Genomic DNA, 23,349 nt, shown 5'->3' with positions numbered 1-23,349 from the left:
CACCGTAGTCAATCTTGATTTAAACTCTTGGAAGCTCCTTTCACAAGCATCTGACCATTGAAACTTAACTCCCTTCTGCGTCAGTTTAGTCAATGGAGAGGCAAGAGTAGAGAACCCCTCCACAAATTTCCTGTAATACCCGGCTAAGCCCAAGAAACTACAAATCTTCGTTGGAGTTGTAGGTCTAGGCCAATTCTTTACAGCTGCAATCTTCTTAGGATCAACCTTATTTCCTTCTCTAAAGACAACATGACCCAAGAATGTGACAGATTCAATCCAAAATTCATACTTCGAAAAACTTCACATACAACTTGTGCTGATATAGAGTCTGCAGAACTACCCCGATACGGTTGGCATGGTACTTTTGATTTCTTGAACATACAAGGATATCATCAATAAACACTATTACAAAATAGACGAGGAACGGCTTGAAAACTCGGTTCATAATGTCGCGCCCCATTTTCTCTCGAAAGTGGGTTCCGACGTTGTGACAACTCTTTTGGATGGGATGATGGAGTGCTAAGAGAAGAAGATTCGCCACCTAACGATTTTTAAGGTGCGTTAGGGCACCTATTATGCAGATAAATCGGTTTGACTAGTCAACGCAACCAAAGATCGGGTAAGGGCTCAAATTACCTCAAAGAGAAGGTGTTAGGCACTCTTCGAGGTTCACAACTGTGGGTTCCGGCCAAACTTAAATTATGTGGATTATAATTAGGCAAGATAAACAAAGAGAGTACGGGTCAAATGAATCTATTATAACATGATGAGAGATAAGGATTGCAAGGATATAACTATGAAGTCTATGTTAAATGACTAAATGTATAAAGAAAAGAAAGGGGGGTCCTAAGTGTTTTAGCCTAAAGGATCATCCCGTGCAACATAAATAATACTTTGCAACTCCCTTGAGGTAGGGAATTACTCATATTATTCAGCAGGCACAGACTATCATCTCCTGCTACCCGATTACTATGTTGAAGTTGTTTACCTAAAAGCATTCTAATTCAATTCTAAGTCGTGCTCTATGCGTGCACTACCCGTCCCGTGCCTATGGTCCAGGAGGCATTGGACCTCTATTTAGGTTGGTTCTAGACTTAACTTAGGCTGCTCAAAATGATAAAACTAGGCGACATACAAAATAAGTTGGACTTCAAATATGGGCAGTTAAGGGCTCAAGTTAGCCTCCACACTTAAGCAACAAATGCACGCGAAAACAGATTTCTATGTTAGACAGTTTCAGAATTAAAATCCTTAAGCCCTATAGACATTTCTATTTTGAATTTAAACGGGCATGCAGTTTCATATGCAAGGCCCCGCTTATAGACATAATTTCCAAACAACCAAACAGTTATCGCATGCTGATTATTGAGATTACAGGTTTCCAGTTATTAAAACTATAGACATTGTGTCTAAATGATTTACGTAGTAAGGGATAATGAAAACTGTTGGAAAATACTCAGAATTACTCATACTTTTTGACAGTTAAATAAGCGATAAACAGCGTTTGAAAAGTTTAGTAGTAACACTTTATAGCGAGTAGTGATACCCTATAGGCAGGATTTTTAAAGGTTGGCGATCGAAACTAAATATTTTGTTATACATAGCCCCTGTAGGCATGTTTTCTAGGTGAACAGTATGATGCAAATGAAATAATTAAAGTCCTATAGGCATGATTTCTAGTGTCCAGCAGATCTTTTGGGCATGCCGCCCGATAGGGATATTCATTTTGGTATTGACTTGTTGCTAGGCACTCAGCCCATTTCTATCCCACCATACCGTATGGCCCCAGCGGAGTTGAAGGAGTTAAAAGAGCAGTTGCAAGAGTTGCTTGATAAGGGTTTCATTCGGCCTAGTGTGTCGCCTTAGGGGTGCTTCGGTTTTGTTTATGAAGAAGAAGGATGGTTCTATGCGCATGTGTATTGATTATCGACAGTTGAACAAGGTTAGAATGAAGAACAAGTACCCATTGTCGCACATTGATGACTTATTTGACCAGCTTCAGGGTGCCAGAGTGTTCTCGAAGATTGATTTGCGGTCAGGGTATCATCAACTGAAGATTCGGGATTCGGATATTCCGAAGACTGCCTTTAGGACTCGGCATGGTCACTACGAGTTCCTTGTGATGTCATTTGGGTTGAACAACACCCCAGCAGTATTTATGCACCAGATGAATAGTGTATTCCATCCATATCTTGATTCGTTCATCATTGTGTTTATTGACGATATCTTGGTGTACTCCCGCAGTCAGGAAGATCATGAGCAGCATCTGAGGACCGTACTCCAGACCTTGAGGGAGAAAAAGTTGTATACAAAATTCTCAAAGTATGAATTATGGCTTGATTCAGTGGTATTTTTGGGTCATATGGTGTCGAGTGAGGGGGTCAAGGTAGATCCGAAGAAGATTGAAGCAGCTCAGAGTTGGCCCAGACCATCTTCAACTACTGAGATTCAGAGTTTCCTTGGTTTGGCCGGGTATTATCGCCGTTTCATGGAGGGTTTCTCATCCATTTTTGTGCCTATGACCAGATTGACCCAGAAGAGTGCCCCTTTCACATGGTCCGAAGAGTGAAAGGAGATCTTTCAAAAGCTCTTGATTGTTTTGACTACAGCCCCAGTGTTGGTATTGCCTACGGGTTCGGGGTCTTACACTATGTACTGTGACGTGTCACGTGTTAGCCTTGGTGCGATGTTGATGCAAGATGGTAGGGTGATTGCCTACGATTCTCGGCCTTGAAAGTTCACGAGAAGAATTATCCTGTCCACGACTTGGAGTTGGCAGCTATTGTTCATATATTGAAGATTTGGCGGCACTATTTGTACGGTGTCCCTTGTGAGGTCTATACCGACCAACGGAGTCTACATCATCTGTTCAAATAGAAAGATCTTAACTTGCGGCAGTGGAGATGGTTAGAATTGCTTAAAGACTATGATATCACTATTATATATCATCCAGGAAGACCAACATGGTGGCTGATGCCTTGGGTAGAAAGGCAGAGAGTTTAGGCAGATTGGCATATCTACCGGCAACAGAGAGACCAATAGCCCTTAATGTTCAGGCTTTGGCCAATCAGTTTGTTAGATTGGATGTTTTGGAGCCCATTCAGGTTCTTGCTTGCATGGTTTTCGGTCTTTTTATATGATCGCATCAGAGAGCGTTAGTATGACGACCCATATTTGCTTGTCCAGAAGGACACGATACAGCACGTCGATGCCAAGGAGTTTTCTATTGGAGATGATGGTGTTTTACGAATGCAGGGTCGATTATGTATGCCCAATGTGGATGGATCGCGTGAGATGATCCTTGAGGAGGCCCACAGTTCGTGGTACTCCGTTCATCCGGGTGTCGCTAAGATGTATCAGGAATTAAGACAACACTATTGGTGGAGGAGAATGAAGAAAGATATAATAGAGTATGTGGCTTGGTGCCTAAATTGTCAGCAAGTGAAGTATGAGCATCAGAGGCCGGGCGGTTTGCTATAGAGACTTGATATTCCTGAATGAAAATGGGAGCGTGTTACCATGGACTTCGTATTGGGCACCCACAGACTCAGAAGAAATTTGACGCACTATGAGTGATTGTAGACAGGTTGACCAAGTCGGCTCATTTTATTCCGATGGTGACCACCTATTCTTCACAGCAGCTAGCTCAGATCTATATTTGTGAGATTGTTCGACTTCACGGTGTGACAGTATCCATTATCTCCGATTGAGGTAAACAGTTCACATCGTATTCCTGGAGAGTTGTGCGGCATGAGTTAGGCACACAGGTTGAGTTGAGTACAATATTTCACCCCCAGACGGATGGGTAGTCTGAGCGCACCATTCAGATATTAGAGGATATGCTTCGTGCCTGTGTTATGGATTTCGGGGGTCCTTGGGATCAGTTCTTGCCACTTGCAGAATTTGCCTACAACAACAGCTACCAATTGAGTATTAAGATGGCTCCTTATGAGGCCCTATATGGGGGACGATGTCGTTCTCCAATTGGTTGGTTTGAGACAGGAGAGGTTAGGTTGTTGGGCACGGATTTGGTTCGAGATGCCTTGAAGAAGGTCAGGCTGATTTAGGATCGGCTTCGTACAACCCAGTCTAGACAGAAGAGTTATGCAGATAGTAGGCTCATGATGTAGCATTGATGGTTGGAGAGCGAATTTTGTTCCGGGTTTCACCCATGAAGGGTGTAATAAGGTTTGGGAAGAAGGGCAAGTTGAGCCCTAGGTATATCGGTCCTTTTGAGATCCTTGCGAGAGTTGGTGAGGTGGCCTACAAGCTTACATTGCCACCTAGCTTATCTACAGTTCATCTGGTGTTCCATTTTCTATGCTCCGAAAGTATTATGGTGATCTGTCTCATGTTATAGACTTCAACTCAGTCTAATTTGACAATGATTTGACTTATATTGAGGAATCAGTGGCTATCTTGGATAAACAGGTCCGGAAGTTGAGATCAAAGAACATTGCTTCGGTGAAGGTTTAATGGAGGGGTCATCCGGTCGAGGAGGCGACCTGGAAGACGAGCATGACATGGAAAGTCGTTATCTTCACCTTTTCGTCACTTCGGGTATATCCTTATGCACGTTCGAGGATGACCGTTTGTTTTAAGAGGGGGAGAATATAACAACTTGACCAGTCGTTTTCTATAATTGCACCCATTTTCCCCTTTTTGTGCTTCACACATGTGTGTTTATGTTTTTATGGCTTACAAGGTTGATTAGTTTCGTTCAGGGAAGATTTCAGGTTGATTTTGACCCTTTGATTCTTGGCTTAGAAGCCTAAGTTGTTTATGTTGACCAATGGTTGGCTTTTGTGAAAAGGACCCCAAAACGGTGTTTTTATGGCTCAGATAGCTTCGTTTCGTGATTTTGAACTTGGGTGTATGCCCGTAATCGAATTCGGAAGTCCGCAGGTTGATTTGTGTTGTTTTGCCAAAAATTGGCAATTTGAGGTATAGAAGTTTGACCGTAGGTTGACTTTTAGTTATCAGGTTATGAATTTGATTTTGGGACTTGGAATAGGTCCGTATGCTATTTAGAGCTTGTCTGCAAAATTTGGTATCATTTGGAGTTGAGTTGATAGAATTTAGACGCTTAGTTGCAATTCTAGAAGTTCTTGAAATTTGCTTTGAAATTCATGCATTTTGGTGTCTAATTCGTAGTTTTAAATGTTATTTTTGTGTTTTGATCGAGCGATCGAGTTCGCATGATCTTTTTAGACATGTGTGGATGTTTGGTTTGGAGCCTCGAGGACTCGGATGAACGCGCAATTGCGATGCCTGGGTCGCCATTGCGAAGGTGACTTGGGCTGGCTAGGTTCGCATTTGCGACAATTTGTCGCTTTTGAGAGGAGAACATGGTTCGCATTTGCGAGAATTTCACTAAGCCTGTTAGTTCCGCAATTGCGAGCTTTTCTTCGCAATTGCGAGGGTTCACAATTGTGAACGCATGTCGCAATTGCGACATCTGCAACTGAATAACAGGTTAGAAAAGTTGAGATTTAGTCTCATTTCTCACATTTTAGAACCCTAGACTCGGCATGAGGCAATTTGGAGAGGGAATTTTCACCTATAAACATTGGATAAGTGATTCTAATCAATTTTCAACTAGAAATTGAGTCTTGAGAGTCGATTTAGACTCGGATTTTGAAACAAATCATATATATGGACTCGTGGGATTATGGATAGTCAGCATCTACCCTTGGACCCGGGTTTTGACCGGACAGGCCCCAGATTGACTTTTGTTGATTTTTTGGGAAAAGTGTAAAGATCATAGCTTTATCTATTGTTCTTTTTCCTTGCATTGTTTGATGATATTAAGTCAATTTTGGTTAGATTTGAGTCGTGTGGAGGCGAATTTTAGGGGAAAAGATATTTTTGAGGGTTGAGTCGGCCTAGTTGGGGTAAGTATTTTGCCTAACTTTGTGTGAAGATATTGCATCCTAGGAATTGGGATTGATTGTGCTATTTATGTTATGTGAAAGCCGTGTACGCAAGGTGACGGGTGGGTACACGGGTTATATGCGGTATTTGCCCAGTTTAGGTTATTTAGACTTTTTCCATGCCTTTAATTGAATTGTCATATCATGTTTTAACTCTCATCGTTAATCTATTCTTACATGTGTTAGTCTATCCTTACATGCCTTATTTGACTTTGTTAACACTTGTTCTACCTCTTACTTGTTGTTTTGCTATTATATGCCTAGTTGAAGTTATTGTGTTCCATGTTGCCTTGTTACACCTTTAGTTGTTGAATTACTTGTAATTGAAGTTGTTATTTCGTGAAATATCTTCTTGTTGAGTTATTGGTGTTGAAATTGTGAAAGTCGTTATCACATTGAGGCGAAGTTGTTAATTGTTGAGATATCTTCCTTATTGAGCAATTCACATTCATTGTTATATTTGATATTCTTGTACACATTGTGGTTGAGTCATGTGCTATTGTTGTGAAAATATTGATATTGTTGATTTTTGGTAAGTTGTGGCATATGGGCACTTGTGGTGCGGTTGTTATTGTGTTGTGATTTTGATGTGCATGCGGCGGTATAAGGATATGGGTTAATATGTATGCGGCGACATAAGGTGGGATTTATGTACGTGTTTCTAGTAAGGGAATTACTTGAAGCCACGTGGTGTCATAAGGTGGGCTAAAGTGCCTGTAGCTATTTCGGGAAAAATATTTTTAAAACTATTTAAATGTAAGGCTCAAGCGGCGGTATAAGGAAAGATTGTGATTGATATTGAGAAATGTAAAAACGAGGCGGTACCTCGGTTCTGATTCCTATTGTATACGAGGCAGCACCTCGGTTGTGATTCTTGTTGTAGACGAGGCGGTACCTCGGTTGTGATTCTGGTTGTATACGAGGCGGAATCTTGGTGATTCTTGTTCTGCATATCATGTTGAAAAGTGTTATTGGTGGAATAGTTCTTGTTGCCTTTGTTCTTCCTTGTCTTATCAATTTTGTCCATATTTAACTATTGTGTTCTCTTTAATTGCTTCCTTTATGTTTCTACGCATACATTTCTGCCATCATTCTATGTTATTAACTTGTTTTGTATCATTTATTTCTCCGCTTCCCATTATTTCTCGTTGTTATATTTTTGTTCTATTTATTATGTCCTAGTAGGTGTCTTGACCTGGCCTCGTCACTACTCTACCGAGATTAAGCTTGATACTTACTGTGTACCGTTGTGGTGTACTCATACTACACTTCTACACATCTTTTCGTACAGATCCAGGTACGCTTGCTCGTGCTGGACGTTAGTGATTGACTGTTAGCTGCCTTCCGGAGACTTCAAGGTGTACCTGCTCAGCGTCCGCAGGCCTCGGAGTCACCTTCCATATCATTTCATTTTGTTGTTTCTTATTAAGACAATGTTGTAGCAGACATTCTAGATTATTTTGTAGAGCTTATGACTCAGGTCCACAGGTTATAGGAGAGTTGTGGTTGAGATCCTATTTTGAAAGTTTATATGAGTTTATGAGTCTTGCTTAGTATTTCTGTTAATTATTTCTGTTAAGTTATTATTAAATATTAGGCTTACTTAGTCTTAGAGACTAGGTGCCATCACGACATTCTAAGGTGGAAAATTGGGGTCGTGACACATGTCCATAATAGTGTTCACATACTCCTTCCGGTCCACTTTAATTAATTTTTTGGCCTTTCTTTGTGGTCCACAATATTCGATTTATTCAGATATCAAGACGAAATTAACTTGTTATTTTCAAAGTTATCCGTGGAGTAAAGAGTCTCGAAGTATCTGTTGTATTTTTGGTGAACAAATTAAAGAGATAGTAAAGGTTAATATGGTCAATTTTATGGTTAATTAATGTAAAAAGCTGAACTCCTTAATATGTGTGAAAACAACCAAAAAATTAATTAAAGTGATAAAAGTGGAAATAGAATTCCATATCCGATGTGGTGCTCCCTCCGATTCGTTGATACGCATACAAGTCTTTTCCGGAAATAAAAGATTGTTATCCTTGTCTCTCACAGCATCACCGTTGAAGCTGAACCAAATTCTTGCGCTCGCCACCTTATGTGCCAAAGTCAAACAGTTGTTTTTCCTTCTCTGCTCTTTGTTTTTTCTACATTTGTGGCGGCGACAGAGAAGAGGACCTGAAAATGAATGAGATTAGATTATTTTTTCTTGTAGTTTTTTTTGTCATTTTTTTCCTTCAAAGGGAGTAGTAAATAACATTTGAAATGCATCTCACTTTGCAAACGTCTTTAAGTTCATATCGCTATTTTGTAAAACCAACCTTAAAATTCTTTCTTTTGAAATTGTTGACAAAACTCTAATTTTGATCTTAAAGTCACTCACCACATATCCCTCAGCTTTTTCTTTTGGGAGACATCAATATAGACAAATGGCATCCATCCACACTCACCTCATAAAATAAACAAAAACTATAAATAACCCATTACGTAAGATAAAGTCCAAATTTTTATGGTGCAAACAGTGTGAAGGCAATTTAGTCATTTCACAACCTTGTGACTTGTGAATTTAAAAATATTTAAATATTTGGTTGGTGTTAAGAGAAAAAATAAAAAAGACCAATTGAATTGAATTTAGGAGGCTGTCACGGTGACACACCCATCCACCCACCCACCCTCTCAAGACACCTTTTTTCAAAATGCAGTGAGTTGTGTGTACAGTGAAAGACCAAACACATCAGAAAAAAGAGAATTAAAGCAAAAGCTGTTCCCTTCTCCATTCTTTTGCATTTTGCTTTTGACCCTTTCTCTATTTTCACTTCCTATTTCCTCTCTTTTTTGCTCTACAAATCTTGAGAATTTCTGGGGGTGTAGTTTAATTTTATTTGAATTTATTCATATATTATTGGTGGGTTTTTGTGCTAGATCGATCTTGGCTTTGAATGCAATCATTTGAAGCTGTTAACTGCTTCTTTGTAGATCAATATCTAATAGGTTTCCATTAGATTTGCTAGATTTTGCTTACTTCAGTTTCTTTCTGAGGAGTATGCTGTGTCAAAATTGAATATTTTGAGGAGTTTGTTGTGCAAAAATCGAATCTTTGAGGATAAATTCCTGAAACTTTGGGGGGCCAAAATTAAATTTATAGAATCGTATAAGAATTGGAAATGATGTTGATATTGGTGAGTGTGGTGTGATTGATGGTGAGGAGCCACTATTTGTTGTTTGCTGCTGTCCCCTCCATTAGGTTTGGCAGATAAGTAAGGCCACTGACTGGGACCTGTTGAAGAAAGAGAAAAAAGTTAGCTTTTTGATTCAATTATTAGAATCTTGATTGTGTTGTTAGAGCTTTACTTTGAAGGAAAAAAATGGCACAGAGAGTTAAGGGTGCGCCATCCCTTCAGTCTATCAAATCACTGCCAGTGGGATATGCATTTGATTTGAACAAGTCCGAGGCTGTGAATCATAGAATGGCATCAAATGCTGCTGTTTCCAAGAATGGAGAATTGTCGAGTGAGGCTAATGGTAATGCTGATGGGTATATTGATGAATCCCCTTATGGTAGATTGAACTTTTCTGTAGAGGAAAGCCCGTCTAGCTGTGATGATGATCCGATAACCAATGCATTCGCCTCTTCGAAGTGGAGTGACACCACGTCTTATGTGACAAAGAAGGTATTGAAATCAATTTTTAATGAGTTGTGCTTGGTTTGTTGGTATTATGCAACTTGTAGATTTGAGTTTCCCTTAGTCTGATGATTGCTTGATTGAACTAGCCACAAGCCATCTTTGTGATCATCATTAATACCTTCAGCTTATAATATTATCTGCTTAATTTGGTAAACCACTCGATGAGAGTTGTCAATTATGGTGTTTTTGCTCGGCTTGTACCACGGATGTGATTTGTGGGAATGGTTGAGAGCTTAGGACGCTGATTCTTATCCTGCACTTTTTGAGTTATCAGTAGCTTCTTGGCTCATCATTTCTATGAGATGGATTTTAAACTCTGCAGGGAGGACAATTTTGGTATAATTTCTTTCTGGAAGATAAGCTACTTTCAAAATAAAAAACTAAAACCATTATCTTTATTTAGACGTAGAGTTTAGAAGTTCTGCCCTGTAAGATCTTGAAAGCAATTATGCAGAATGTCAAGATATTGATGGTGATACCTTGAAAATAAATAGAATTCTCTGTTTTTATATAAATAAATGTATATACACGCGCACAACAAAAATTGTTACCTTCTCAAATTTTTTTAAAAGAATTCTATTGGCTAATATCACTCTTGATTCATAAAAAATGAAAGCGGGTCACATTAAAATTTCAGTCTTTTTGTTAGGATTTTGTGATAATTAACTTGATGTAGGCCGTGAATCAGCACTAGATTATCTATTTACTTGTGTTGTCACTCTTTTCTCCACTGTTGCCTTTGTTCGGAGTTGAGTGCTGTGCTTTCGGTGGATCCTATTCCTAGCTGCTTTCCCGAAAGATGACAGAGACATCATTATACAATTTGGGGTAGTTCACATTTAATCTGTTTGTTTATTTATTTATTTTTGCTTGTGAACTTTACTATAGCTGTTTGAACAAATCAATTTTCTCCCTTTTTAAACTAATCCAGAAGAATCTCTATTGTGTGGCAAACCTCTCCCACAATAGAGTTAATGTATATATCAAATTATTATCTTACCTAAAGAAAACTTATAAAATTCTAGATCAAATGTTCTTCTGCCTTTGATAGATACTCAAAGGTTATGATTCAGTTGTAAGTTCATCTTTTACCTATAGACTCATCATTTGACATGACACGGGTAATAGTTCATCCGCTCAAAAGAAATGGTGGTTAAATGCACTTTGAGGAATGTTGCCTTTTAAAATCTTATGCAACAACGTGGTTGTACATTAGGAAAGAAACAATATACAATGTGGATGAGCAATGGAACAAATCCTTTTGTAATTAAGGGTATTGTTTCATACAATGGATGACTCACCATAAAGGAATGAAAATTTAGAGGGTTGATAGCATTTTCTCCAAATGTGTTGCTTTATAGTTTGATAAATTTCTCTGATCCGCAGCGCTGACCTACAGTTTGAGGTAGGGGAGAATCAATCTGATGATGCCAGGTTCAAATCACAGCTACAATACTTGGTGTGAGGCCATGTACTTTAGTTTTGGTGAGCAAGATTCTTAGCAACTTGTGCTTGTAGGCTGGATAGGTTGTCCGGTAGACTAGTTGAGGTGCATGCAAGTTGGCCCAGAATTTATCGACATCTGCAACCCTTTTTTTTTTTGAGTAAGGTAACGATATATTCATCAGCACCAAGTTGGTACTGGTATCCAAAAAAAGAATGTACAAATTACAGAGGGCCTTGTATCTTACAAAGAATCTAAGAAATCTACAAGTGATTCTGCATCCTCTATATAATTCTCTTTACACCAGAATTGAAAAGACAAAAAATAATTCAGCTTATTTCTTTGTATGGAACTAATTTTATCCTCAAAATATCTACGATTCCTTTCTGTCCACACCGTCTACCATATACATGCTGGCACCATTCTCCACCATAGCTTCTGACTCTTGTTTCAATATAATTCCAGCACCACAAAAGGTCCTTGGTATTCTTTGGCATTACCCGTTGTATTCCTGCAACAGAGTATCAGTTACCTTGCAATGTAGAAAGAGATGGCTGTTGGTTTCTTCCTCCTTCTAACACAAGAAACATCTGGAAGTCATAGGAATCCCCTTTCTCTGCAAAACTTCATGAGTGAGACAAGCTTTCCTGGCCACGCCAAGAAAAACATGTGACCTTAAAAGGGGCTTTAATCTTCCATATGTATTTCCATGGCCAACTAGATAATTGAGCACCTTCTAACAAAAAAGAATATGCAGAACTGACTGAAAACTTTCTAGTGTTTCCTCCATTCCATATCATTGTATCCTCAACATTTCCGGTACCACGAAAAATCCCCAGATGCTTCAGCATTTCAGCAACCCTATCAATTTCCCACTCATTTAGGAGCCTTCTGAAAGAAAAATTCCAACCGTGTAAATTCCATGCACCTTCTATTGTAGATTGAGGTGTAGTTGTTAAGCAAAATAGATCCGGGAAAATATCTTTCAAAGGACCATGCCCTAACCAATTATCACTCCAAAATGATATTCTTCTTCCATTACCAACTGTGAATCCAATATTTAAAACCTACTCCTCCCAAACCTTCCTTACTTCCTTCCTTAGTCTTGTTCCATAGGAAGAGTTGACTGGAGGGGTGATCCATTGCCCTTGCTGCCCATATTTGTGGCTAATCACTCTTCCATAAGGCACATTCTTCTGTGTTAAATCTCCATAGCCATTTCCACAATAAACTTTTATTATGCAGTATGAAATTTCTGACCCCTAAACCTCCTTCTTTCTTGCTGGACATGATGAAATCATCTAGTCTCCTTGCAACCCTGCCACAAAAAATCCCTTCGGAGAGAATCATCTTTTTTCCACCTTGGTAGGCAGTGGAACACGAGACATAACATAAGTTGGCAAAGCATCCAAAATGTTGTTATCAATATGATCCTGCCCCTTAAAGATAGATATTGAGCCTTCCATTTTGATAGTCTCTTCTCACATTTATCAATCACACCATTCCATACTTCCATAGCCTTATTTTTTGCCCCAGAGCCAAACCCAAATATATAGTAGGAAGCTTCCCAATGTCACAACCTAACACCCCAGCAAGCACCTGATGATTATCAACCATATTGACATGAAATAGTAGACTTTTCCCCAGTTTATATGAAGTCCAGAGATGGCCTCAAAAACTGTAAGAATAAGTCTGATGACCCTTAACTGCCCCAGCTTGGCATCACAAAAAATCAGTGTGTCATCAGCATAAAATAAGTGAGAAACCTCCATGCCCTCATTCCTGCTATTCACCTGAAATCCTCTTATCCACCCATTAATACTACCATCTTCCGCATGCTATTTAAACCCTCCATTGCAATGATAAAGAGGAAAGGAGATAATGGTTCTCGTTGCCTTAAATCCCTTTGAGAAGGGAAAAGTTCTCAGGAGTTCCATTGATAAGTACAAAAAATCTAACAGTTCTGATACAAAAAGATATCCACTTTAGCCATTTTGTACCAAACCCCATATCCTTCAGAATTAGAATTAGAAAATTCTAGTTGACATGATCATATGCTTTTTCAATATCCAGCTTGCACAGACGTCCTGGTGTCTTCCTTTTCATTCTAGTGTCTACTACTTCATTTGTTATCAAGGCTGCGTCCATAATTAGCCTACTTTTATCAATGCCATTTGCTGATTATCAACTAATTTCTCCACCACTTGCTTCCGTCTCTCAGTGAGCACTTTAGAGATTATGTTATGTACACTTCCAATCAGGCTAATTGGTCTGAAATCTTTCAGTTGTTTTGCTCCAGTCTTTTTGGGTATTAATGCCACAAAAGTTGCATTGAAGCTTTTTCCAAAATATTCATGTGAATGGAAATTTCCCAAAGTTTGCATAATTTCCTCTTTTAAAAACTCCCAACAAGTTTGAAAGAACCCCATGGTATAGTGATCAGGTCCATGTGCCTTGTCAATAGCACACACCTTCATACTATTCAACACTTCCAACTCTTCAAAGGGTCTTTCTAACCATAGCTACTCTTCCTCTGTTATAATGGGGCTGTTTTGTAGATGAAATCAGGTCTCCATCCTTCAGTTTTTGTATACATCTTTTTATAAAAAGGCAGGATTTCTTCTTTAATATCATTTGAATCATATATCACTTCCCCATTGCTCTCTAAGGTATCAATGCTATTGAATCTTCTATGAGAGTTTGGCATCTTGTGGAAATATTTCGTATTCCTATCTTCATGTTTCAACCATAGTACCCAAGACCTTTGCCTCCAAGCAATCTCCTCAAATTTAGCTATTTCTTCAAATTCCATAGCTAAATTTGCCTTTGTGAGCAATTCATCATTAGAGAGACTCCTTTGTTCTTGTATTCTGTCAAAACAACTCACCTGGTTTAAAATATCAACCTTCTTGTTCTCTAAACTACCATAGTTTGTTGAATTCCATTCCTTTAACTTGTCAAGCTTCAACTTAGTTGCAAAAACAAAGTCGGGTCTGCCTGTAGCTTCAAATGATACCCACCAGCCTACTCTATCTTTGAACTTTTCAGTTTCCAACCACCAATTCTCAAATTTGAAGTATGATTCCTGACCTCCCAATGACCTCCCAATCTCCACACAGAAATTGTATCGGACTGTGATGGGTAATAAAGATTGTTTGATGTTTCTGAAACTATCATCCCAATCAATAGAAAACAAGAATCTATCAATCCTTGAAGCCAATCTACAATTATCTTAGCTCATGATCATTTATGAATTCAGAAAATTCAGTCATACTCTTGTATGTGTATTATTGTGCCTCCTCTCATCTGAATATCTTGCAGTGTTGAAATCACCACACACCACCCAAGGATCATCACATAGACCTTTGCGACCCGCTAATTCCCACCATAATTCTCCTTTCTCTTCTGCAATTAGATGCATATACCCTTGTTAAAAATCATGAATAATTTTGAGCTAAAATTATCATCCTACAAGAAATTGACTGTTGCCCAATGCACGCCAACTGCCCCTCCATTATTTTTTATCCCACATGATTAAGATGCCGCCTCTAGTTCCACTAGCCTCTTGATAAACATAATCTACCCATATGGCTCCCCATATTTGAGGTACCATACAACCCACATCACGTTCTAACTTAGTTTTTTGTAGAACTATTACCTCAGCCTTCCGCCTAAGTATTAAAGATTTGACAATTTTTCTGTATCCCATGTCATTAAGGCCCCTCACGTTCCATGAAATTAGGTTTAACTTCATTGGACAGTTCTAAATAGGTTTTCCCCCCACTTCTTGGTTCACCCTCTTTAAATTTCATTCCCCATTTCAAACCCTTCAATGCCCTTTGACGTTTTGATTTAGAAATTGAGGCCAAGTTGAGTGAGGTATTTATTACCTACTTTCCCTACCTTCTCCTACTTCATGAAAAGCAATAGTGCATCCCATTCACAACCCTGGAAATCGACCCCAAACTTCTTACTAAGTTTCATAACATTCTAGTGAACCCACAAAGAGGTTTTTGAATCAGCTTGCTGAATTTGAACTTTTATAGGATCTGCTTCTTCAATCTGACATGGTATGGGCTGGAGTAGATAGCGAGTTGATTTCCCCCTCCATCTGATTATTAGGACTACCCATCATTACAACCGCTGTAGAAGATTTAATTGCATCTATTTCCTCCACATGCATGTGCACTAAATCAAGAGTACGCGGTGTGCGATTAGTTTCACCTTGTCTCTCTATCTGTAGTAGTCACCGTTAGAGAGAGCTTCGTGTAAGAAGTGGCTTGCAATTTGCAGACCATCGGGTCTAAAAACGCCCCTTTCATAATCTCTTTTGGGCTGATTGAATAGACATAATATATCTTGACCTCTTTTTACAGCTAGTTTGGACTGGTATGAAGGCCCAATAATATCTGTTTTATCTAAACGGATTTCTTTCCCTTTATTATTTAGTCTAACTTCATTTTCCTGACCCGACTCCACCTCCATCAAATTTAATTCATTAGACCCACTCCCCCCTAAACCTCCTCCTGTTCCCTAGAATCCCCTATCCCACGTGTCCCCTTTTCAAACTTTGAGATCCCCCTAGATGTCCACGTGATGTAGGATCTGTAACTAGTGGTGGCAAAATGGTTAAAAAAAATATTTATCCACCCATATTATCCATTAAAATGGGTTGGATAATGATCTATTTAAAAACGAGTCAAATATGGATAAGAACCATATTATCCACTTAGAAAATGGATCAGCAATGGGAATGGGATAAACTTTTACATTTGTAAAGCCTCAAATTGGGGGTTCCTCAAGTTTGGGACACTAAGAATTCTCCCAAAAGTGATCATATTCAAGAAGCCATGAATAATATGGATATCCATATTATCTGCCAATTAACTCTTTTTTATCCGTATTAAATATGGGTCGGGTCGGACAATCTATCCGTATTTTGCATTACCCTTTTTTAACCCGCCCATATCCGACCCGACCTGCCCGTTTGCCACCCCTATCTATGACACAATAATGACCCCTCATCCCTATCTTTAAAAGATTGGTTAAACTTAATTATCCACCGGTCCCTTGCTTTCTTCTTCTCCAACCAAAACTCCAATCTTCACCATCACCGTAGCCAGAATCTCGCACCAGATCGGGATATTATATAAATATCCGTCACTTTCCACTTCTATTTCTTTTGGGATCTCTTTCCCTATCTCCCTTCACTTTGATTCGAGCCAGTGCAAGTGATTTTTTAGGGTTGTTTCTTCCTCTGTTTCAATCCACCCTCCGCAATAATCTCCAATTTCCTTGAAGAGTTTCTCCGACCATAAATTCAGAGGTAGCCCCCATGTTATCGCAACAGACTCAGTTTCTGATCATGCACTAAGGAATGATTGAAAAGAAACTATAACTTCTGTAGTTACACCACTGGAGAAAACTCTTCTATCGCCTGAAAAGAACTAAACCAGTTAAGCCTCGATTTCCATGTCTGGGAGCATTTTCTCTCTCATCCTTTGAAAGTAGTTTTCTCCTTCTACTTTTTGTCTTCTTCTTTTTAAAAAAAAACCCCATCTGCAACCTTTCTACTAGGCTTAGTTGAGTTACTAGATTGAAAACTGCCTGCTTCTGCTGGTAAATTTTTTTCTGAAAAATTGGCTCAAGTAGGAATGTCTTTCTGGAGTTTCTCTTCTGCCTTACAGTTAGAAGATGATCGACTTATCATACGCAGTGTGAAAATAAGTTATTTAAATTTCAGCATGTAGAGTTTACCTATTCCTCTTTCTTGTGGAAGGAAGTATGGATTAGCCATCACGTGAATAGCTTAAGAATCAAACATAATGCATGCTGCATCTTTTGTACTTAGATAGAAGACTCTCTCCCTTGTTCGTCATCATGTAATTGGCTTGTGAACTATGAGAGATGCATCTGCTACTGAGAATGGCTTGGTGATTCTCAAGTTTGTCTATGTATTTACCAAGGCGTATGGGGCGAGACGTATTGACCCATCCTTGCTCACTAAAAGGATTCTGTTTGGGAGTACAGCAGAATTCATTTTAATAGTTCAATTGATTTGGGAATATCTTTACAGGAAACCAGAACTTTCTGAAGGAAAATCTGGGACCTTTACTTTTCGATAATTTCTGGTGTTATGAGTGGTTGAAGAGTATTTCTTCTGGCGTACAAGTCTGTGATCATGCTTTGATAAAAGTGTCTAGTTATACTAACTCGTGTGCAACTCCTGTTTCGAAGGTTCATGCTTAAATTCTCTTCAAATGTTCCAGTCCGGTTGGTATTTCCCCAATTAATTTGAAGTGCCGGTGAAATGGATGGAGTTCGTGAACCAAAAAGTTATCCTTTCTAGAGTTCATCCCTATAGAGTTGTTGAATGATTAGCAATAGCTTTGGAAGGGCTCTGGAGACAGGATTTCTTTTTCTTTTTTTTTTTGGGGGGGGGGGGGGAGGGGGGTGGAGGGGGAGAAAAGAGTAGGAGCAGTTGTCACCCATTTGTGATGCTGGCAAACAAAGAGGCTGATTATTTGGAAGCCAGAGGCTGGTTATTATTCACTCAGACTTCTAATGTATATGATTGCTTCACCTTAGTTAAACTTGCATCCCACGGTTTCAGTGCAACATGTGAATTTAGACACAACATAACCAATTACAGTAGGTTTCATCAATACGGATATTTTAGGTTCTTGACAATTGCTGTACCGGTGTTAGATCGTGTGAGACAGCTGGTGGCTAATTATTTAGAGGATCATATTGTTGTTGGCAAAAGGCAAAAGATGGCCTACTTCATGTCACATGTGGACAGCTTTTATAAAAATTGACTGTTAGACTTGAAATAGTCGACGAACAGCCTTGCAATTGTTGTCTTTCTTGTTTGAATTCATTTTTTTTTTAATTTTGTATTGGATATGGGTTGTGATGTAATACAAGTAATGTTCAACATGTGCAATTATTTACCATTACAATGATTTCAAACAGGATATGCTGGTTTGACTGCGGCAAAACATTTCAGTTTTTAATGATTTTCTTACCTTCGTTTTTGAACTTTTATTGTTGACTTGTTGCAGAAGCTCCATTCATGGTTTCAACTGCCTGATGGTAACTGGGAGCTGGCAACAATCATTTCAAAATCTGGAAATGAAGTTCTCATATCATTGTCTGAAGGAAAGGTGAGTGCAATTTGCTAAGATTCTTTCATCTTTTTGCTTGCAAATCTTTATGATAAAAGAAACAAATTGTTTCGACAGTTCTCTTGTTCAGTCCTTTTAAAAAGTTGAAAAGAATGGATGCCTTAGAAAACAAAAAGAAATATTTTAACTTATTTCTATGTCACCATCTGTCAGTACTCATTCTCATTTCCTCATTTCCTGTGTGCACCTTACCCTTGCCCTGCTTCAACCTGTATCATCATTCTTCTCCCTCCCCAGATTTGCAGTCCCTTCCACTCTTCTTCCTAACCCAAGGGCTCTATATCTTACCTGTCTAACTCTCTTGAAGTTCTTGTTCTAAATTTGTTTCACAAACACATCTCATTTTTGTTAAAATAATAAGGCTATTCTGGTTGGCTTTTCATGCTTACTGAGGGTTCAAGGTTATGGTTTAATCTCACGCCTTGTTTTCTGGTCAATGCAGGTCTTAAAAGTTAAAGCTGATGATTTATTACCTGCGAATCCTGATATTCTTGATGGTGTGGATGATCTTATGCAATTGAGTTATCTAAATGAGCCATCAGTGTTGTACAATCTTCAGTACAGATACAATAGAGATATGATTTATGTATGCCCAAATCTCCCTAATTTGAATTGTAGTTAGTTTTTTCTCGTATTCTTATGCCTTTTTATTTCTTCTCCTCTTCACCTCTTCTAGACAAAAGCTGGTCCAGTTCTTGTTGCCGTGAATCCTTTTAAGAAAGTCTCGTTGTATGGCAATGAGTACATTGAAGCATATAAACGTAAATCCATGGAGAGCCCACATGTATATGCCATCACGGATATGGCAATAAGAGAAATGGTTCGAGGTACTTATGTATATCCAGCAATAATGATTAAGGCCAAATATCATTCCTGGCAATCATGATAAATCTTACATAATTTTCTTTTCCTGCAGATGAAGTGAATCAGTCTATCATTATAAGGTCTGCACGTTAAATACTTTTGAGTTTCACTTGTTTGCTGTCTTCTAATATTCGAATCCACTTTTATTCTCATATGTTCAGAGCTGATTCTTCTTTCCATTTTTGGTTACTCTGTACATCGTCAAAATGAATGCACTACTTTTTTTTTAATGTTATTTGTCTCATAACTTTATTGATTGCCCCTACTTGGGTCATAAGTACATGCTATCAAGCTTAGTAATGGTGCACCTGTAACAAGGAGGGAAATTATCTCAAAAGACTTAAAATCTCTTGGAATCCATGCGAAATTAATTAACAAAAGAACGACATTGATGTTATCAAAAGGATAGAACCACACTTGAAGCAAAGAATCCATAAAGATGATACCAACTAGTTTTGACTGTTGTATCATTTTACATGCTTATTGTTTCTCTTGCTCCCACTGAGATTCCATCTGACTCAAGCTATTGTATGAACATGTATACACTATACAAGGACTTTTTTAAATAGTTAATCTTTTATAATAGACTAGTTTGGGATGGAAGCCAACCTCCTTAGTTACAGCACATTATTAGTTAGATTAGAATCCAGAAAGTAGATTGTCTAAAATTAAGTACAAGTAGTGGCAAGAACATAGTCTTAGAAGGAACAAGATCTGTGAAATTGCTATATTCTCTGAGATGAAAGGAGGAAAATGCCAAAAAATTTTCTCACATTTCAGTGGGGCAGCAGATTGTTGGTGTATGCCTCTTGATCGGGGGTGTGTCAGCATTTGATGCTAGAAAAAGTAAATTTATAAAGGCAGGAAATGATAGCGTGGCAGGCTTTCCGAAATATATATGAAGATTTCATGGAGAAGAAAAAGACTTCTTGTAGTTTTGTGTCTTTACATCCCATGAGTAAGAGAATTTATACAAAGCTCATAATAATAATTAAGGAAATAGAATAAATCTATACAATTAGTCCAACTATCAAATCAAATCAAATCAAATAAAATCATGTTTCATAAATATAATCAGATCTCCTGAAATCATGCTAATCAACAATCTTCTGAATAAATTAATCTCCTTAAATCATGCTAATCAACACTCTCCCTCAAGTTGGTGCAAAGATGTCACACATGCCCAACTTGCAACTCAATGTATGAAAAATCCGCTTGTTGAGACCTTTGGTAAATATATCAGCTAGCTGTTTTTCCCCTTTTGCCGGATTATTACCGATGTAATCATAAAAAGCTAATTTCAGGAATTTTAGACCAGGCTTCTGATATACTTTATATACTTTGATTTTTTGCTAGCCCAACACTAACTCTTCGATATATTTCTTGCTGGAAGTACCCCCGATCCATTGGTAACGAGTGGACCCAAATAATTCAATCGAGATAGTTGCCATGAAACAAACTCAAGACACCAGTTGTAACTTTTTCTTTGGTGAAGTGTCGATTAATTTTCACATACTTTATTCGCTCGTGCTGGACTAGATTATGAGCTATATTGATGGTAGCCTTGTTTTTATAGTACAAGGAAAGTTTTCCTTTTTCAGTCAGTCTCAACTCTCAATTCCTCTAGTAACTTTTATAGCCAAAGTACTTTGCAAACACCCTGGGCCATAGCTCTATATTCTACCTCCGTACTTGATCTAACAACTATACTTTGCTTCTTGCTTCTCCAAGTAACCAAGTTTCCTCCTACGAGTGTACAACAACAAGATGTAGATTTTCTATTATCTTGAGATCCAACCCAATCGCGTCTGTAAAGGCCTCTATTTGGAGGTGATCATGTTTGGAGAAAAGTAGACCTTCAGTGGAGCAGACTTTAGATACCGCAAAATGTGAAAGATAGTTTGTACATGAGGATCTTGGGATCATGCATGAACTGACTCACCAGGAAAACTGAGTAGGCTATGTCTGGTTTAGTGTGGGAGAGATAAATGAGTCTTCCAACCAATCTCTGATATGTCTCCTTATCAACCGACACTCCAACTCCACTTTGTAACTTGTGATTGCTTTTAATGGGCGATTCTGCCGGTCTGCAACCTGTCGTACCAGTTTCTTTCAAGAGATCCAAAATATAGCGTTCTTTGAAAAATGAAGATTCCTCTTTTTGATCTAGCAACCTCAATTCCCAAAAAGTACTGTAGTTTTCCTAAATCCTTGATCTCAAATTCATGTGCCAACAACTTCTTCAATCGAGTCATCTCCTCTTTGTCATCTCATGTCATTACTATATCATCAACATAAACTATGAGAAGTGAGTTTACCCATTTGATGTCTTACGAAGAGGGTATGATCAACATTGCTTTGTTGATGTCCGAAGGAGATCATTTCTTTGCACGGTCTGTCAGACCAAGCTTTGGAGGATTGCTTTAGTCTGTATAAGGCTTTCTTCAATCTGCATACCTTTCCTTGACTTTGTGCAGTATCAAATCCAGGAGGAATCTCCATATACACCTCTTCTTCTAGGTCTCCATGAAAAAATACATTTTTCATATTATACTGTTGCAAGTCCCAATCAAGATTAGCTGCAAAAGACAAAAGAATTCTAATGGTGTTCATCTTAGCAACAGGGACAAATATCGCTTGATAATCCACTCCATAAGTCTAAGTGAATCCTTTAACTACCAATCTTGCTTTGAATCTTTCAATCGAGCCATCAGTTTCGTGCTTCACAGTGAAGACCCATTTGCAACCAACCAACTTCTTGTCTGGTGGTGAAGTGACAAGTTCCCAAGTCTCATTTTTTGACAAGGCCTTTATTTCTTCAATCATAGCTTGCTTCCATTTAGGATCTGCACAAGCTTCTTTCCGATTCTTGGGAAATAGACACAAAAGAAATGGACAAGGCAAAGACTCTATAGGAGAGAGACAATGAATTATAGGAGACAAAATTGGATAAAGGGTGTTTTGTGGTGCAAGATCTGACTCTTTTTTTGTGAGCACTAGGCAAATTTAACTCATTAGGAAAAATAGATAACTCAACAGTAGAGGAAGATTCAGCGTCAGTAGATTTCATGATGACTTCTTCTTCTTCTACTCTATTTCACTTTGAGTAAGTTTTCAAATTAGGCCTATCCAAACGCCCAATAGTCTCCCCCTGAGTTCTTTCTCCAATTTTACTTTCCCCAATGGTAATGGTAGTGATTTCAACCGTGGAACTTGGGAGAATCTTCTCTTCCTCATAGTTCTCCCCTTGAAGAGGTGATGGTGGAATACTGAAATATGGATTAGATTCTCGAAAAGTGACATCCATGTTGACAAAGGATCTTCGGGAGGGAAGATGATAGCATTTGTACCTTTTTCGTGTTGGAGAATACCTAATAAAGATAAATTTAAGAGCTCTAGGATCAAGTTTCCCAGAGTTCCTATTGTGAACAAAGTAGACACACCCAAATACCCTTTATATTGTGAACAATATAATCATTCTTACCCTTTAAAGCTTCCATGGGATTCTGAAAATTGAGGGTTTTATGTTGCATTCTGTTGATGAGATAATTATCTATTAGAACGACATCCCCCCAGTAAGGTTTTGGTAGATTCATAGTAATCATAAGAGATCTTGCCACTTCTAATATATGCCTATTTTTCCTTTCAGCAACCCCATTTTGTGCACTAGTATAAGGACAACTTGTTTGGTGGATTTTCCCATAAGACTCCAAATAAATACCAAATTTTTTATCCATGTATTCTTTACCATTGTTAGTTCGCTATTCTGACATAATCCCCTTTGGGACTAGGAGAATAATTTTGAAAGTCTTTAGAGGAGCGTGTCATGTGTCTATCCGCACTAGAATTAATAAACCGAGAATTAAGGTGAGCATTAAAGAAAATACCTGACTGTACATAGTTGGAAGTGACAACATTAGAATAATCAAATTTGTTCAGAAGACGGCGAGGATGCTGAACTTCACCCGAAGACAAAGCTTCTCCGAAAGCAATTTCATTGGATGTCTCCATGTTTTCTGCAATATTAGCTTGAACCCTTGATGGACTACACGTTTTTCTCCACAATTTCTAGTTGGTCTACCATGTAGTTTCCATCATGTCTCCTTTTTATGCCTTGGCTTTCCACATTAATCACAGTGCAGGTGATCTTTATCAGAAGTGAACACATTTGGTTGCTCATAAGACACGGCTAACCCAGACTTTTCTGTTGGTGCTGAATAAAGTATGACCCTTCG

General features: G+C 38.4%; 1 protein-coding gene across 1 annotated transcript in view; it reads left to right on the top strand.

Annotated features, from left to right (window-relative positions):
* The first annotated feature begins 8,579 nt into the window (after nt 1-8,579).
* Nucleotides 8,580-23,349, top strand: part of LOC109244221 (myosin-1-like) — a 32,125-nt gene continuing 17,355 nt past the window's right edge. Inside the window, exons 1-5 of the mRNA XM_019411277.1 lie at nt 8,580-9,604; nt 18,128-18,229; nt 18,693-18,836; nt 18,927-19,077; nt 19,167-19,194. Coding sequence (XP_019266822.1) covers nt 9,299-9,604; nt 18,128-18,229; nt 18,693-18,836; nt 18,927-19,077; nt 19,167-19,194 — 731 coding nt within the window. The 5' untranslated portion in view covers nt 8,580-9,298. The remainder of the gene's footprint in view (nt 9,605-18,127; nt 18,230-18,692; nt 18,837-18,926; nt 19,078-19,166; nt 19,195-23,349) is intronic.

This window comes from Nicotiana attenuata, unplaced genomic scaffold (genome assembly GCF_001879085.1).
Source record: "Nicotiana attenuata strain UT unplaced genomic scaffold, NIATTr2, whole genome shotgun sequence".
Lineage (NCBI taxonomy): Eukaryota > Viridiplantae > Streptophyta > Magnoliopsida > Solanales > Solanaceae > Nicotiana > Nicotiana attenuata.
The sequence above is the reverse complement of the archived record's forward strand: the minus strand, read 5'-3'. Positions and strand labels throughout refer to the sequence as shown.